The sequence below is a fragment of the Oncorhynchus keta genome, chromosome 28 (genome assembly GCF_023373465.1).
Source record: "Oncorhynchus keta strain PuntledgeMale-10-30-2019 chromosome 28, Oket_V2, whole genome shotgun sequence".
Lineage (NCBI taxonomy): Eukaryota > Metazoa > Chordata > Actinopteri > Salmoniformes > Salmonidae > Oncorhynchus > Oncorhynchus keta.
Genome location: NC_068448.1, coordinates 21,027,047 through 21,045,108, shown reverse-complemented (window position 1 = coordinate 21,045,108; position 18,062 = coordinate 21,027,047). Strand labels below are relative to the sequence as shown.

Sequence of the window (18,062 nt, the reverse complement as noted above, 5' to 3'; positions counted from 1 at the left end):
TTTGGCTCTCCCGTTCAGAGATTTGGATGTACTCCCTTCACTTCTAATCTTTCACGACAAACTTTTCCGGAGAAGAAGGAGGAATTCTGTCTGACCATGCAGATGAGGTTTTGCAGGAGATGGGCTGCCTGAATAACAGGTCATGTCTGTAGCAGTACCCTACCATGAGCATATTTACACAGGAATCATTGTTTTAATGGTCCTTCTGTGGCTCAGTTGGTAGAGCATGGCACTTGTAACGCCAGGGTAGTGAGTTCGATTCCCGGGACCACCCATACGTAGAATGTATGCACACATGACTGTAAGTCGCTTTGGATAAAAGCGTCAGCTAAATGGCATATATATTTTAATTTGCTGCTGAGCTTGGCAGGTGGGGTTGTAGTGTGTGTGTGTGTGTGTGTGTGTGTGTGTGTGTGTGTGTGTGTGTGTGTGTGTGTGTGTGTGTGTGTGTGTGTGTGTGTGTGTGTGTGTGTGTGTGTGTTGAGGGTGTGGAGGGGAAAAGCAGAGGAATTCCCATAGAAGGTTATTGCGGAACAATACAGGCTATCCTAGTGTTGCTTTACTCTGGCATGGGTTGCTGTGACCCACCCTCTGTATCCAGGCCCAGAGGCAGAGGTGAGAAGTTGGCAACAGCCACTCCAAGACAATGCTTTCTTGTAAAAACAATCGTGCAATGTGAGACAGGCTTGTGTGTGCTCACACTGACCTGTTCAAAATATGAAGCAATTTAATCCTCATCAAATGATGAACTATTATGAAAGAGGCTGTTTCTTTTCCATGTCAGCGAAATGATGAGTCGGTGAGTTGGGAGTAGAACTTGGCTTAGACCAAGATGATGATGTCATACTGTCTGCCACACAAGTAACATGGTTGGAGTATTTCATGAAACAATTTGTATCTTCTAATGTGAAAATGTAGTAAAAGTTTTGTATGAGCTGCAAGAAATGTGTGTCAGACAATGTTTACATGTCTTGTGAGACCAGGATGGTGTGTGTGTGTGTCACATGGGAAAGTGTCCCAGCTGTGTTAGGTGCTAGGCCTGCTGGAGACCTAGAGAGGAACCATTGGCTTATTTCATTGCAGCACAAAGGCAAACACTCAGAGGATATCCTCAATCAGGGGCCAGAGAGTGAGCAATGAACAACCTCGTTGACAGAAACATGGAGCCCTACACTTGCAGCTGGGCACCCTAACAACCTTGGGGATTAACTGTAGTTTGCAACACTCTGGAAGTAGTACAGTACAGAATATGGAGGATCAGGTTAAAACTTTCCACCACCCCAAAAAACACAGACACAGTCACTCCTTCTGGAAATTTAGCAATGACTGTTTTTAGACTACAGTATATGCAACTTACTACATCGATATTTTAAAAATCTTTGGGAATTCTCCTTTGCAGCAGTTGAGAGGATGTCCTCTGTTTTGCACACACTGAAATATTGTATCAGTTGCAGCACATTCCACAGCACTTGAATAAGATGCGTCCTACTGACCATAACATCAGAACACCTGGACGTTGGCATGGTCCAACGAGGGAAGATTATTTTGACAGTGTTACTAGCCTCATCATCAAAATAATTGGGAACATATTTGTTAGACCAAGTGGATTGGAATATTCCTTTCTACTTTATAGCAGTACATCTTCTCAAGGCATTGAGCAATATGAAAGCAATTATAATATGACATAACTTTTAAATGACTTAAATCACAAAGAGCCCAATTCTGACTCAGGAAATGATGCCTTTCTTATGCACGCCTTTCCTACGCACTTCTCGGTAGTTGGTATTCATACTTACCTTATGAAGGTGCGTAAAGGGCTTTGCAGGTACGGTTCCCTTGTGCACGCTGAATATGTCATTGTAATGTAATTCAACCTCTGAAATCCCTCCCACTTCCTGGCCATGAGACTCATAAAGTTTTCATTCAATAGGGTTTTCAATACATTTATCTTAAGTCAATACGTTGTACCTTTAAGTTTTAGAATTTTGTTGACAGACTCAATAGAATTTATCGAGAGAACGGGTTCAGAATATTAGGTATCAATGAAAGAAATCCATCTAAATATATGCATATTGTCTCTGTTTAAGCACCAATTGGTAGGTTAATGTAATGAGTATGATGGGAGACAGAGTGCTGGTTTCAAGCGCAGGGTGCAACAGGTGTTTATTTAGTGAAGGAGGAGAAGGAGAAGGAGGTAGCAGGAGAAGGCAGGTAGCAGGGTCCAGGGACAGGCAGAAGGTTATACACAGGAGAAGGCAGGTAGCAGGGTCCAGGAACAGGCAGAAGGTTATACACAGGAGAAGGCAGGTAGCAGGGTCCAGGGACAGGCAGAAGGTTATACACAGGAGAAGGCAGGTAGCAGGGTCCAGGGACAGGCAGAAGGTTATACACAGGAGAAGGCAGGTAGCAGGGTCCAGGGACAGGCAGAAGGTTATACACAGGAGAAGGCAGGTAGCAGGGTCCAGGGACAGGCAGAAGGTTATACACAGGAGAAGGCAGGTAGCAGGGTCCAGGGACAGGCAGAAGGTTATACACAGGAGAAGGCAGGTAGCTGGGTCCAGGGACAGGCAGAAGGTCATACACAGGGAATCCAAAAATGTAACAGTACAGGCAGGGAAAAAGCTAATAACGTAGTCTGGGAGATCGGGCAAGTGGTTGATGACAGGAAATCTTATAGGCAAAAGTACAGTCAGGGAATAGGTTAAAAAAACATTGTTAGTGTGAACAGCCAAAAACTATGATACACAGGAGGTCTAATATGGAAATTAATAGTGGTTAGGGTTAGGATGGTATTCATGAATCATAAAAAATGTTTTGAACAGCTTTTATGCACTAAATAAAGAAAACAGTGGCTTGGTTCATTCTGAAAATTGCCACATTCAGTTCTTTAACCCATGGTAATGTTGGAAGATTAGTGTATTTACATTTATAATAGGGAGAATAGTGTACAATAGTAGGCTATACCCATGTCTATTTCCCATACTAACCATAGAACTGTGTGATGACACAACCAAGTATTGCGGCATGTGTCGGGTTCAAATTGTTACAGATTACTAATTTACCTACTTCTTATCAATAACTCTTACCAAGTGGTAAATTACAGTGCATGGAGAATGGTGTGATGTGTATAGAAAAATAATAAGTACATGCTTTTTCCACTTGGAACCAGAAGGTTCGCTACACCTTATTCATGGTTTCCTCGCATGTAAAGGTGGTGGAATTATTAGGGAAATAAGTAATGGTCAGAATACGGCGTATCAGTAGACACACCTCCTCCACACCTTCATTTATTCCATCTCCACCTAAAACGAATTGTGGGTGAATAGCATGCTATTCTCATGTTTAAATTCAAGGTCAGAATACGCATAAAGAGAAAAGTTTACATTCCTTTTACACATGCTGATGTCTAGTAGGAATGAGCCTAAAAATCCAAATGAACCTATCCAGCATTAAGCAATCATCTCCAAGATCACCACTTCTTACATGTATAAACAGCTGCCATGACCAGCTTTCAATAGGAAGCGGCCAAGCTTCCGTTGATCTTATTTGGTCCTCAGCAGCAGCTTGCTACACCTCCCTCCCTCCCTGTTGCTCATTGTGTCAGCATCTCCTGAAGAAGGCATTGTTTAATCCAGATGGTTGGAATCCAAAGACCTCACTCTTCCCTTTTCCATAAAGTCAGTTGCCTAATAATAACTCATATATCTCACTACCTCTTTCATCAACAAGAGTGACACATACCAAAAAGGAGAGACAATGGGGAGGTCCTCTGGATGAAAACAACAGGATGAGACAGTCTCTTACTGTATGTGTTTGAAGTGAGCCTGTTGACTGCTCTGTATCATGATAACTCCTGAGTGGAGGGAGTTGGGTTGCTTAGCTTTCTTTCTTGCTGGTTTATCAAAGCAAGTAATAAATCCATAGTCTGTATTTTATCTATTGTAAAAAGCATTTAATTGAATCAAACACCATTTACACATAACTGCCACATGATGGCATGATATAGCTACTTTTCTCTTTGGCTCTGTCTTTGTGTTTTTGTGTTTTTGTGTGTGTGTGTGTGTGTGTGTGTGTGTGTGTGTGTGTGTGTGTGTGTGTGTGTGTGTGTGTGTGTGTGTGTGTGTGTGTGTGTGTGTGTGTGTGTGTGTGTGTGTGTGTGTGTGTGTGTGTGTGTGTGTGCACATGTATGGGCATCTGTGACATTTTAGAGAAGAGGAAGCTAATTCTTTCGATTTAAACAGCTCTTTGGAAAAAAAATATATATAGGCTATAACCTAACCTTAGCCTACCTCTCACAACTTCCCACTACCTTTTTACAATTGTATGATTACCTGCTACTGTAGAGCAGGTCTTCAAGTCATAACTTCTACTGAAGATGCATAAGAGATATCACTATGCTGATTTGGGTTGGGGTAAGTGTGAATTTGCTACATTATTATCATATCGATGGTTTTGACAATGCCCTCATTAAACGCAGGCCTAGATGGTTGGAAGGTTTTTTGTGTCAGAATGTACAATTAAATAGAATTTTCACGTGGGACATAATTGTGAAATAAAAATGTTACAGTTCAAAACAAACTCACTTGCTTCTCACTCGGATTTAAAAGTTGTCTTCTATGTGTTTTTTTATTTGATTTGTTTGTTACAGCAGTGTATGTGATGGCCAGTTTAGCCCTATCCGATAGTCTACTAATAATCCAAGCAGAATGCAATGAAGATGTCTCTATGAAGTGTGAAGCTGTCCAGGATAAGAGCTATCGATCTGTTACATGGTATAAGGTAGGCTACAGTATTCCATGATAGGTACTGTATTATTAGCTTATCATCAGTGAATATCTCTATTTCAGAGACATTCATTTGGGTATTCATTGATGATGTGAGCAGGTTATTAGTTAATCTTTTAAATAAAAACATGTATACAATTTTGTACTGTAATGGCAAATATTATTTTTGTATTCGTTTTGACATATTACATATTAAATACAGTATTGTTATTAGGTTAGAGCATTTATTTTCAGTGAGAGAAGGCTTAAACAACTCCCTCCTGTATGATACATTAAATCTACCCATTGGGCACAGACGTCAGTTCCACTTTTAGTTTTGGTTTACACTTGGTTGAGCTGTCAACTAACGTGAATTCAACTTGAAATCAACAAAAAATGTGTTGAAATGACGTGGAAACAACGTTGATTGAACCAGTTTTTGCCCAGTGGGTAATTTGGATCCATCCCTCTGATACAATAACAGAATAGATCAATATAAATACATTATTTTTTTTCTCTATATTTAGCTGAACAACCAGACTGGTATTATCAGAAGAAGTAACGGTGAGAAGCCATATCCCTTTAGATTTCCCCGACCTGCTAGGTTTGGACCAATGGACAGTCTAGTTCTTCCCAGAGTCAGGCCTGAGGATGCAGGGACATACCAGTGTCTCCTCAGGGCCAACATAGGACAGACTAACAGAGATTCAAAGGTCACCCTCAATGTATCTACAGGTAAACTGTTACTCGCTATTTTGGTTTGACATAGAGTAGGATATGGAAATTGATAGTACTATAACCTAGGTTACAATGAGGGTTGATTCATTGATTGTTTGGATACATTGCTTTAATCACCATAAAAGCCACTGGGCCAGGCAAAAATCCAGGTTGCATGGGACAGTACAGGCCAGAGAATAACTCATGAAAGTGAGCATACTGTATATTTCCTGGTCTTCTTAACTCTTATCATATATCCACAGATTGTGTGATCCATACTACAGTGGCAGTGACAGCATGGCAGAACGTGACTCACACTACCCCAATGTGTCCCATACAATTGGTTGAGGTCTCTGTCATATGGACTTCATGTGGATTCTTGATTCTGGGCCTTGTCAAAATCGCTCTGTGTCTCATCTCTATGGGGGTAAATCAATATTCTTCACATCCAAATATATTTTCTGTATAGCCTATTTGGTTTCATGGTAGTAGAATATATACCGTGGGGCAAAAAAGTATTTAGTCAGCCACTAATTGTGCAAGTTCTCCCACTTAAAAAGATGAGAGAGGCCTGTAATTTTCATCATAGGTACACTTCAACTATGACAGACAAAATGAGAAATAAAATCCAGAAAATCACATTGTAGGATTTTTAATGAATTTATTTGCAAATTATGGTGGAAAATAAGTATTTGGTAACCTACACACAAGCAAGATTTCTGGCTCTCACAGACCTGTAACTTCTTCTTTAAGAGGCTCCTCTGTCCTCCACTCGTTACCTGTATTAATGGCACCTGTTTGAACTTGTTATCAGTATAAAGACACCTGTCCACAACCTCAAACAGTCACACTCCAAACTCCACTATGGCCAAGATACTTTTTTGCCCCACTGTAGCTGTTAGGCTACATTACTGGATATTCTCAAATATTACCTCCTCAAATGTACCATAGGTACATTTACATAAACTAGTGAGTGTGGAGGCATCTTACTTGTGGTTGTCATGACAGAGAACTATCAAAACTCCATAAAGGCAGGGGTTTTAAAGGCCCAGTGCAGTCAAAATTATGTTTTTTCTGTATTTTATATCATATTGTACAACAGCTGATGAAGCAAACACTGTAAAACTATGAAAACATGTAATCAGTGTTATTTCCTGATAGTTGTTGGTTTAAAATACAATCTACACAGGACCTTCTAATCAGCAGGTTTGCATGGATGGGAGTTTTGGCTTTCCATGGTGATATCACCATTCTGTAAATTTGTTAATAGACCAATAACAAAGAGAGTTCCAAACATCTTTGCCAATAACAGCTCGTTTTAAATGTTCCCCTCCCCACTCAGACCACTTCCAGACAGCCCTAGCAAAATTGTTTTTTTTGCAAAAAAACAAACATATTTTTTCCTATTTTAATGGAAAGTAGGTGCCTAATTGCTATCCATAAAAAATGTGATATTGATATAAAAACTTCTGCATTGGGTCTTTAATATTGTAGGTGAGATGATTCAATCGACAGGAGATCCACTCTGTGAGGTGACATTTACTCTCAAAGCGGGACCTCTCAGCAGCTGCCACCACATCCTCTTGTTTTTTCTCCAAAGTGCGAACATTGTATTCACATATTTTTTTTCTCAACAGGTTGTTCGAAACATCAAGAGGAGTCATAGCAGGAGAAAAAAACAACAACAGTGGTAAAGAAAATCTTGTCACAAACCCACGTTCTGAGCGCAGCGGTCTCAAGAACTGCTGGATTGTTAGGTCTCTGGAAACATTTGTTAAGCTGCGTTAACACATGCAGACCAATTCTGATTTGTTTCCCTGATCACATCAGATCTTTTCACATCAGATATTTTTCAGCACTGATTGAATTGGTCAAAAATATCAGAATTGGGCTACCTGTGTAAACACAGCTCTGGAGAGTTCACTATGTCTCCTGGATAAAATGTTACATTTGTGACAGATGTAATCACTTAAAGTAAAACCAAACAATGTAATGAAAGGTGTAAATATCTGCTTCAAATATATTTCTGCTTTGTTTTGCTAAAATCTTGCAGTAATACCCTGAGCAGCTTTTCAGCAAATGCAGTTCTGTATACTTATTGTAGACCCTACTTATCACAGACTACCGTATCGATTTTATTCTGCCAATACCAGAGTTGATGAGTGAAGATGCATTGTTTTGATTTTCCTTCCAACCACTTTGTGAAAACTTTGATGCTGATGAGGTATGATTCATGTCCAGAATAGCCAGTAGCCCCTGCTGATTGTGCCTTATTGAGTAAACTCAACGCTGTTCAAACAGCAGGATGCTGTGAGGACAACTTTGGGCAGGGGTTCTCAAACTTCTTTGGCCCACAACCTAATTTTGATATCTAAAAATTCTTGCAACCCCAATCATGTGAAAAAATATGTAAAATTATGTAATTAACAGCCAATGTTTACTTTTTTACTTGGGGCTCTGGCAGTCAATTGAATAACATTCTAACAGTATTTCTGATTGTCTTCTCAACTCACCATCACATACTTTTAATGTGGGGCTAATGACAGTCAATTGCAAGTTAGTCTGACATAATGTATCTTATCTCACCACCACTAACTAATGAGATGGATGTGTTTGATGCATGTCGAGTCGGAGCTTCTCAAAGTCAGGGGACGTGGTCAACAGCGCACACCGCATCTCTGCTGTCACATCCAACCTGGATCAATATTTGGTTTTAATGCAGACGAGAGCACTGAAACCAGCTTCACACACATATTAGGTGGCGAAGAGTAGCCTACCATGAGTTTTATGGTGCTTTCAAGACAACTGGGAACTCAGAAAAGTACGAGGTCAAATCATGACGTCAGTGATTGTTAGGTCGGAAAGTTGGAGTTCTAGAAAATTGGAATTCCCCGTTGGAGCACTTTTCTTTCCAAGTTCCTAGTTGTCTTCAACGCACTGAAGTCGGACATTTCCGAGTTCCCAGTTCCTAGTTCCCAGTTGTTTTGAACTCGACCATTAATGCTCAGAGGGAGACGGCAGGGGAATTCCCTTTGAGTCAGGAACCAAAACTCCTCTGTAGTGAACTTGAATGCATTGTTTTCAGCATTCGGTCACATGACAGTTCATCAGCGGTTCAATTTCACTTACCAGCATGTCAACTGAGCCAGGGTCACAGTCAAACGAATTGGGAAGTACAGTAGGTCCCAAAGTGCTCTTCGAAGCGTTGGAGGTAAGCAGTCATCACTCGTATGGGACACTTACTGATGCTGTTTTCTGTTATTTTCTTTTAATTACACAGAAAGTCAACCAAGTCTGTATTCTTTAGATCCGTTGTGAATGACAGTACCTCTCTTAATATGAAAAATATTTCCAAAATTCCCCCTCAATAACCACCAAGCCTCGGTGTGAAATAGAACATTGTCATGCTCTGATCCAATATCTTCATGTAGTTTTGCGAACAGGTTTACAAGTACAAGGATCTGGTTTGATGTAGTTTACAATCAAAGTTACCTGCTGCAGTAAATTCTGTGCTCAGCTCTTTTGCCGCCAGTTGCTCTCGGTATATCATACAGTGGTCCATATGGCAGAGGGAGACACATTCATAACTAGAGTGCAGAGGCCTGCATGCCGTCCTGCCGTAGATGATTCAATCCCATATGGAATCAGTTTTCATCAATACAGCCATGCAGCACACTGAACATCCTCTATTCCATTTCATGCTCTGGAATCGTGAGAAAGAACAATATGTCCTCGTGAATAGCATCCCCCGAAATGTATAGCGAACAAAAGTCAATGCGTGGGCAACTCAGCCCTCACAGTTCAGTCAGAGTTTCCTCTTGATTGCTAGCAATAGCATAACTCCTTAATTTAACAGTGTTATCTTTGACAACGGTATTGATGTGTGTTTCTGTGCCTCTGCCTCTGCCTCCCCACACATTGTTTTCACCATATCCATTGCAGCCGGTAATATCAAAGTTTCTGCTATAGTGTGTGGTTTCACAGCATAGTGGGCCTAGCCATTCACCGTTGGAATTATTCAAGTGTGGCCTTTCCCGTGGTCTAAGGGCACTCCCTGGCTCAATTTCATCGTTAGAATTGAATAATTTTCATTTAGGTTTTTAAGGTTAAGCACATTTCAATGATTTTGAGATACAAAGAAGATATTATAATATACACTATATACACAAAAGTATGTGGACACCCCTTCAAATTAGTGTATTTGGTTATTTCAGCCACCCCCGTTGCTGACAGGTGTATAAAATCGAGCACACAGCCATGCAATTTCACAGACAAAAATTGGCAATAGAATGGCCTTACTGAAGAGCTCAGTGACATTCGACGTGCCAACGTTATAGGATTTCACCTCTCCAACAAGTCAGTTCGTCTAATTTCTGCCCTGCTAGAGCTGCCCCGGCCAACTGTAAGTGCTGTTACTGTGAAGTGGAAAGGTCTTGGAGCTACAAAAGCTCACCCATGAAGTGGTTGGCCACACAAGCTCACAGAACGGGACCGCCGAGTGCTGAAGCGCGTACTGCGTAAAAATCGTCTGTCCTTGGTTCTAATACTAACTACCGTATTCCAAACTGCCTCTGGAAGCAATGTCAGCGCAATAACTGTTCTTCGGGAGCTTCAAGAACTGGGTTTCCATGGCCGAGCAACCGCACACAAGCCTAAGATCACCATGCGCAATGCAAAGCGTTGGCTGGAGTGGTGTAAAGCTCTCATAGGACTCTGGAGCAGTGGAAATGCATTATCTGGATTTATGAATCACGCTTCACCATCTGCCAGTCTTACAGACGAATCTGGGTTTGGCGAATGCCAGGAGAGCGCTACCTGCCCGAATGCATAGTGCCAACTGTAAAGTTTTGTGGAGGAGGAATAATAGTCTGGGGCTGTTTTCATTGTTCTGGCTAGGCCCCTTAGTTCCAGTGAAGGGAAATCTTAACGCTACAGCATACAATGACATTCTAGATGATTCTGTGCTTCCAAATTTATGGCAACAGTTTGGGTAATGCCCATTCCTGTTTCAACATGACATTGCCCCTGTGCACAAAGTGAGGTCTATACAGAAATGGTTTGTGCGCGTCAACGAGCGTCTGCGTAGAAAAATAGAAGTCATTTCTATTTCTGACGCAGATCGCGCTGCCAGTCCTGCCTCTCCCATCTCCTCATTGGTTTATAGGAGCAGGTACCCACGTGCAATCTCGGAACTTTGTTGCCGGTCGTCGTGGTAATACTATGAAAGTTTAGATGCCAATCACCATATAAGTTCAAAGATGAAAAAGCCTGGAAGGAGGAGAGATAACTAGAAACAATTCGGTTGACCGTTTTGTGTGGATTAATTGTCGGTGTAGAGGACCTTGTGCATTTCAGGTAAAATAACAACTCATTGTTTATATTCCAGGACAAATTAGCTAGCAACAGCAAGCTAGCTAAATAGGACAAATTAGCTAGCAAGTGCAAGCTAGCTAGCTAAATTGCCATATGTGTTTAATGCTTTTCGACCTGTCCCCAAATTAATGTAATTGGTGCAGAGTTTGTTTTGATATTTTAACCTGCTTTCTATTGTTATTGTACTTTCATGTTATTAACTATGTAGTCCAGAATATTAAAATGTTAGAAGGCTAAGGTGTTTTTCTCTATTCAATTGTATTGTGCCTTGTTTTTTTTGTGTGCCCTGGCAGAGTGCTGGCACCACTCTGCCAGGGCTCCAACCTCCTCCCTGAAGGCTGTCTTGTCGCTGTCGGGGATCAGGCCTACCAGTGTCGTGTCGTCAGCAAACGTAATTATGGTGTTGGAGTTGTGCGTGACCACGCAGTCATGGGTGAACAGAGAATACAGGAGGGTACTGAGCACACACCCCTGGGGGACCCCCGCGTTGAGAGTCAGTGTGGCAGAGGTGTGGTCGCCTACCCTGTCAGGAAGTGCAGGATTCAGTTGCAGAGGGAGGTGTTCACACCCAGTGATTGAGATGACTCAGAAAAGCTACATTTTTAATATATAGCACTGTTAATATAACCTATGTTAGTGAATTTATGTAACACCTGCGTTGGAGGAAAATTCTTAGCAACAACAGTGATCAGCTTGCATTTAAACCTCTGTCGTATCTCTGTCTGTCTGTTTGTCTGTGCTATGTTTCCCTGTTTAAAAACACCCCATCAAGAATGTATGTGTAACCAACAACTAAGAAAATGATTCTTTGTTTCGTCATTGATAATCCTCCTACTGCCCATAAAAGGCTGTTGCTGTTTCAGTTCCTGTCCCTGCTTTCTTACCTAAAGGCAAAATTAAAGAGCTATAAATCACCCTCTCCTTATTGTTCTCCAGCCTGTATTGGCCTTAACCTGTGTGTGTGTGTGTTTGTGGGGGTGGGGGGGGGGGGTGTCCTGCTAGGTGCATTGGCTGACAACATCTACTGAGTAGACAGAGGCTAACCCTGATTTGGCGTAAAGGGATTGCACTGTCTGGTAGAATCAGATTAACGGAACATACTCTATGGATCACATACATATCATTGAAATGTACAGAGGTGTGTCTTCTCATTGAGGGTCGATTGTATTAGACTAGGCACATAGACTACACAAATAAATAGACTGTGAAAAAATGAGTACTCCACCTGTTGGTGATTTTTTTTAAACAACCAGAGCTGTGACGCAAACAATTTGGATATCACATTTTATATATATATATATATATATATATATATATGAATCTTATTGCATGTATTTAAGAAAAAGTGATTCATAAAAGCTCAACATGATTTTTCACATGATAAATATTTATCATGTGAAAAATCATATAGGTTCATAGTACTATTCCTTGGTAGATGGCAAATCGTGCAGTGCACACACATGTTGAGCTTTTATGAATCCCTTTTTCTTAAATACATGCAATGAGATTCATTATCCCTGATTTGATACAGACAGGCTACAGCAGACCAGATTATATACAGCTCAGTGCTATAAAGTATTCAGACCCCTTGGATTTCTTCACATTTTATTGTGTTACAAAGTGGGATTTAAATGGATTTAATTGTAATTTTCTGTCAACAATCTACACAAAATATTCTGTAATGTCAAAGTGGAGATAAATTTTAAAAAAATCATTGCATAAGTATTCAGCCCCTTTGTTTAGGCCGGCCTAAATGAGTTCAGGAGTAAAATGTGGCTTAACAAATTACATTATAAATGACATAGGACTCCCTCTGTGTTAAAGAATAGGCGTTGACATGATTTTTGAATGACTAACCCTTCCTATGTCACACATACAAACAACATCTGTAAGACCCCTTAGTCAGGTATTGAATTTCAAGCACAGACTCAACTACAAAGACTAAGTAGCTTTTCGAAAGCCTCTTAAAGAAGGGTAGTGATATGTAGATGAGTAACAATAACAAATCAGACATTGAAAATGTCTTTATGTATGGGCAAGTTAATAATTGTGCTGTGGATTATATATTAAACCACCCTGACACATCAAAGGTACAGTCCTCCTTCTGAACTGTGCTGCAGAACAGCTCAGGGATGTAACCATGAGGCCATTGGTGATTTTAAAACAGCTACAGAGTTCAAAGTCTGTGATGGCAGAAAACTGAGGATGGATCAACAACACTGTAGTGACTCCACAATAATGACCTAAATGACAGAGTGAAAAGAAGAATACAAATATTCCACAACTTGCATCTTGTATGCAATAAGACACTATACTTCAACAAAACACAGCAAAAGAATACACTTTTTGGCCTAAATGCAAAGCCTTATGTTTAGGGAAAATCCAACACAACACATCGCTGAGTAACTGCCTCCTTATTTTCAAGCATGGAGGTAGCTGCATCATGTTATGGGTATGCTTGACATAGGCAATTACTAGGATGTTTTTCACAATAAAAATAAACAGGATGGATCTAAGCACAGACAAAATCCTAGAGGAAAACCAGTTGCTTTACACGAGAGACTGGGAGAGGAATTCACCTTTCAGCTGGATAATAACCTACAACATGAGTCCAAATCTACTCTGGAGTTGCTTACCAAGAAGACAGTGAATGTTACTGAGTGGCCAAGTTACAGTTTTTACTCAAATCTGCTTGAAAATCTATAGTAATACTTGAAAATTGCTGTCTAGCCAACATTCCCAACATCTTGACAGTGCTTGAAGAATGTTTTAAAGAATAATGGGCAAATGTTGCACAATCCAGGTGTGCAAAGCTGTTAGAGACTTGCCCAGAAAGACTCACAGCTGTAATGAATGACTAAGGTGTTTCTAACATGTATTGATTGACTCAGGGAGCTGAATACATATGCAATGAAAAAATTATAGTTATTTAATTTCTATGAATATTTTAAAAAAAATATTTGACTTTGACATTACAAGAGCATTTTGTGTAGATTGTAAAAAATGTTTTAACAATTAAATACATTTTACATTTTAACTTTGTAACACAATAGAATGTGAAGAAATCCAAGGGGAATTAATACTTTTGCAAGGCACTGTAAATCACCCTATTGTTTGTTTATTGATGTTTTTTATGAATCTATCTATATTCACATTCTGCTAATGTGTCTTCCTTGCAGTCAAGGTAAGAATATGAATAATTCTAATTCATAAAATTAGTCACTCATGGTCACTTTTAATCTTTCAATTTTTACTGTTTGCTTCTCACATTTTCACAAACACTACGTACACATGAAAACATCTTCCCAATAGCAAAGCCACTAAGCCAAATCTGCATGTCACAACAATGTCCATATACACAGTGTCCATATAACAATGTCCATATACACAGTATCCATATAACAATGTCCATATACACAGTATCCATATAACAATGTCCATATACACAGTGTCCATAAAACAATGTCCATATACACAGTGTCCATATAACAATGTCCATATACACAGTGTCCATAAAACAATGTCCATATACACAGTGTCCATAAAACAATGTCCATATACACAGTGTCCATAAAACAATGTCCATATACACAGTGTCCATAAAACAATGTCCATATACACAGTGTCCATAAAACAATGTCCATATACACAGTGTCCATATAACAATGTCCATATACACAGTGTCCATAAAACAATGTCCATATACACAGTGTCCATAAAACAATGTCCATATACACAGTGTCCATAAAACAATGTCCATATACACAGTGTCCATATAACAATGTCCATATACACAGTGTCCATAAAACAATGTCCATATACACAGTGTCCATAAAACAATGTCCATATACACAGTGTCCATATAACAATGTCCATATACACAGTGTCCATATAGACAGCGCATTGAACAACGACATTGAAAGCCTTTTCTGTGCCTTTTTAAAAATGACCAACAACTACAACACTTCAGTATTTACAGTGGAAAATACTACAAGTGGCACTGAAACAACAGAGGATCTCCTTGAAGGTTTTGCGCATCTCGAGACTGCGGAAGGCATAGATAACGGGGTCTATGACAGAGTTACACATGATGAGCACCAGGTAGGTGGTAAAGTGGGACATGTAGCAGACACAGAGCTGGTTCTTGGGACAGGTGATGAGGAGGATGAGGTGAAGGAAGAAAGGTGCCCAGCAGCATACGAACACCCCTAGGAGGATGGTGATGGTGATGGCTCCCTTCATGCAGGTCCTCTGGGGCACCACACCCTCCGCGGGAAGAACAGCGATGCGCTTGATGTGAAGCCTCGCCAGCAGGAACATGTGAACATACAGAGTGGCCATGAGCACCAGCATGGTGAAGAAGATGATGATCAGACACACAACGACTGCCTTGCTCTCTGAGTAGACGATGAAGACTATCCCACAGAACACACATGTCAGCCAGATGCCACCAATGGCCAGGACAGCCCGCCGCATCGTCACGATGCTGTGGTAGCGTAGGGCGTAGAAGATGGTCACGTAACGGTCAATGGTGATAGCTAAAAGGTTACAGATTGAGGCCACCAGGGAGATACAGATGATGGAGTCAAAGAAGTTGTCCATGAGTTGAATAAAGTGGTCATCTGCCACAATCAACCGACTGTTCAGCGCAGCGATAACCACCGTCTCTAGTGAGTTGGAGACACTCACAAGCATGTCAGCAGCAGCAAGACTACACAGGAGTACGTACATGGGTGAGTGGAGGTTCTTGTTCTTCATCACTGCCAAGATCACCAAGATATTCTCCAGAAGGCTGACGATCCCCAGTGTCAGGAACACCTCAGCTTGAATGTGGACTGCCTCACACAGACCAGGCTCGATGCCGGTCAGGTTCCCCTGTTCGTCCTCCCCAGCCAGAGACTCCCTGGTGGTTTCATTGAGCTGAAGGTCCAGCGGCAGCAGATGTCTATAAGTGTTGTTCATCAGGTGGGAATTTGGACAACAGTTCACTGGGGGAGATGCAGGAATGCAGGGATACAAGGTAGTGAGTGAGCCACCTGCCCCTTAAGAACCTCTTCTGGAGCCCTGCTGCTGAATGTTTTTACTCCTCCTCTGAGATCAGAGCTAGAGAGAACTGTGGTTATCTGTTTTGCTCCTGAGCTCTGAGAGCACTGTAAGCCCCCCGGTCCAATTCAATGAACACACAGACAGCCTGAACATGGGTGTTTGTTTATACACACACATAGACATAAGGACACTTGTGCTCAAACACACATTCAGTAGTTTGACATAGACTAAGTTGTTTCACGTTAGGCAATTTTCACTTGACCTGATAATACTTAATCGATGACAGTAGCCCTTTCCTGCAGTCAGATGACCTAGTGGCCTCAGGGGTGGAATGTTATTCATATTTTCTTATGTACATGTCAAAACTAGTCATAAAATAATGCAATATATGTCACAACAGGTGTAAATATATGGGTCATGACAGTGTTACGAGATATTATGACAAGTTATGTCAGTTGTTATAAAATGTTATGACATGGTTATGACTGTGTCATAAAGTGTTATGACAATGGCTGTCAAGTAAAGTGTTAGCAATATTTTTCTAAATGTCATAATTAATAAACATTATTTCAATTTTGTTATATTTCAGTCTTTTGTGATGTATGTAAAGTGTAATATTGGGATGGAAACTCAAAATTGAATACATTTCAACTCAATATCTGACATGGTCCAGGAGTCTTCTTTATTGTAAGTCCCTTACCATGTGTGTGAGGTGTATACTTTTGTTTCAAAGTAGATTTGTTTAAAACTACCAAGAAACTAGCCCACTGCAGTAAAAGGTTCATTCTATTTGACTGCCTTCTTGAAAGTAAAAATAACCTAGCTAATTGAGAAACGTACAGTTCATTCAACTGACAAGACTGATGGTGCATGTAAAATCTAAATCGAGAAGAATCATTGCTTCAAAAGTAGCTCTTTTGCACAAAACTATTTAAAACAAAGAGATTTGGTTGTGCACACAAAAAAATTGCATTTTAGCATTTAGTTCTTATAGTAGCTACTAGCTAGAACCTGAGACATATGTCCTTATTCTCTCTATGAGACTTGTCAGAACATATATGCATAAGAACAGGTCTAACCTTTTCTGTCTGTTTGCATTTCATCCAAGATAGCATTACACAACTGGCATGGATTAAGACTTTTCTGTTGTTGTTGTTGTTGTGATCTTTACAAATGAGGTGGGAAGACAGTTGATTTGCAGTCAAGCTGGAAATGCCAATATTCAGGGTCATAGCAGGTAAAAAGTAAACAGGGCCATTTTTTTCATCTAAGAGCATAGTTGCTTAGTTGTACTGTTTGCTAAGCGTAAACCACAATGTCATGTCCTAATCTGGTTCAATAGACAAAGTTAGTCTGGGGATGAGGTTATTGTTATGACTCATGGCTTTCATAACCAAGTCTTTATAACAATTCAATAATGATGAGATGGGAGACGGGAATCAGTTAAGCTATTGGCATCTCAACATATACAACTCCCATGAAGCTCTATAGCAAAACCCCAATACACAACAGTTATGGTTAGTCCATTGCCTGCAGCTATGGCTGACTGTCTGTATTTAACCTTCTCCTCATCTAAACTGCATGCACCCTGTTATTCTGATTATGTTATTTAGCAGGAAGAATACCAAATAATATATTTATATGATTAAAACGTCACTTGTGCAGATCACAAACTCGTTATTACCGTTGCTGAGGGGTCTTTCTTCATTTAAGAAACTTTAATATTAATAGGTTTACACACATACTGTATTTTTCACACATACCACAAACCAGTTTGTATGTATGACACAAGTTATGACACTAGAGGGCACCTCTGCATCACAGATAATAGTTCAAATGTGGAAAGTACTGCTTATTCCTGTGACCAAGAGCAATGGAGGGTTGGCTCTGACCTCTAAGAGGCCACCAGAGTCGTGCCAGCAGTGAAGAGACTGTTTCTGGCCAGGGTAGTCATAAATGGCTTTAGAAAGCTGAATAGAGAGGCAGCTACTCCTGTGAGAGAGAAACAAACCTGCCATTGCCTTCTATTGAGTATTGCCAGATCAGACAGTTGGCTACCAAGTTTTTATCCTGCTTTTAACACCAATGTCTTTTAAAGTAGCCTATGTCCTCATTTCACATTTGTAGATGGAGAATTTATGATTAGGCCTATTGCTTAAAGGA

General features: G+C 40.3%; 2 protein-coding genes across 4 annotated transcripts; one reads left to right on the top strand and one right to left on the bottom strand.

Moving 5' to 3' along the window:
- The first annotated feature begins 4,176 nt into the window (after positions 1-4,176).
- Positions 4,177-11,767, top strand: LOC118360392 (uncharacterized). Of its 3 annotated transcripts, none has more exons than XM_035739655.2 (5): positions 4,177-4,412; positions 4,652-4,779; positions 5,291-5,498; positions 5,744-5,907; positions 7,118-11,767. In XM_035739655.2, exons 1-5 carry the CDS (start codon positions 4,376-4,378, stop codon positions 7,172-7,174), a joined length of 594 nt encoding a protein of 197 aa, XP_035595548.2. In that variant the 5' UTR covers positions 4,177-4,375; the 3' UTR covers positions 7,175-11,767. The 3 variants fall into 3 exon arrangements, 2 of the variants coding, with proteins under 2 accessions (XP_035595548.2, XP_035595547.2); XM_035739654.2 differs by having other exon boundaries at positions 4,649-4,779; XR_004820848.2 differs by lacking the exon at positions 5,291-5,498 and having other exon boundaries at positions 4,649-4,779.
- A 2,441-nt stretch (positions 11,768-14,208) lies between these two features.
- Positions 14,209-15,937, bottom strand: LOC118360551 (melanocortin receptor 3-like). The gene has a single exon (XM_035739796.2). It carries the CDS (start codon positions 15,813-15,815, stop codon positions 14,820-14,822), a length of 996 nt encoding a protein of 331 aa, XP_035595689.1. The 5' UTR covers positions 15,816-15,937; the 3' UTR covers positions 14,209-14,819.
- Between the last annotated feature and the right edge of the window lie 2,125 nt (positions 15,938-18,062).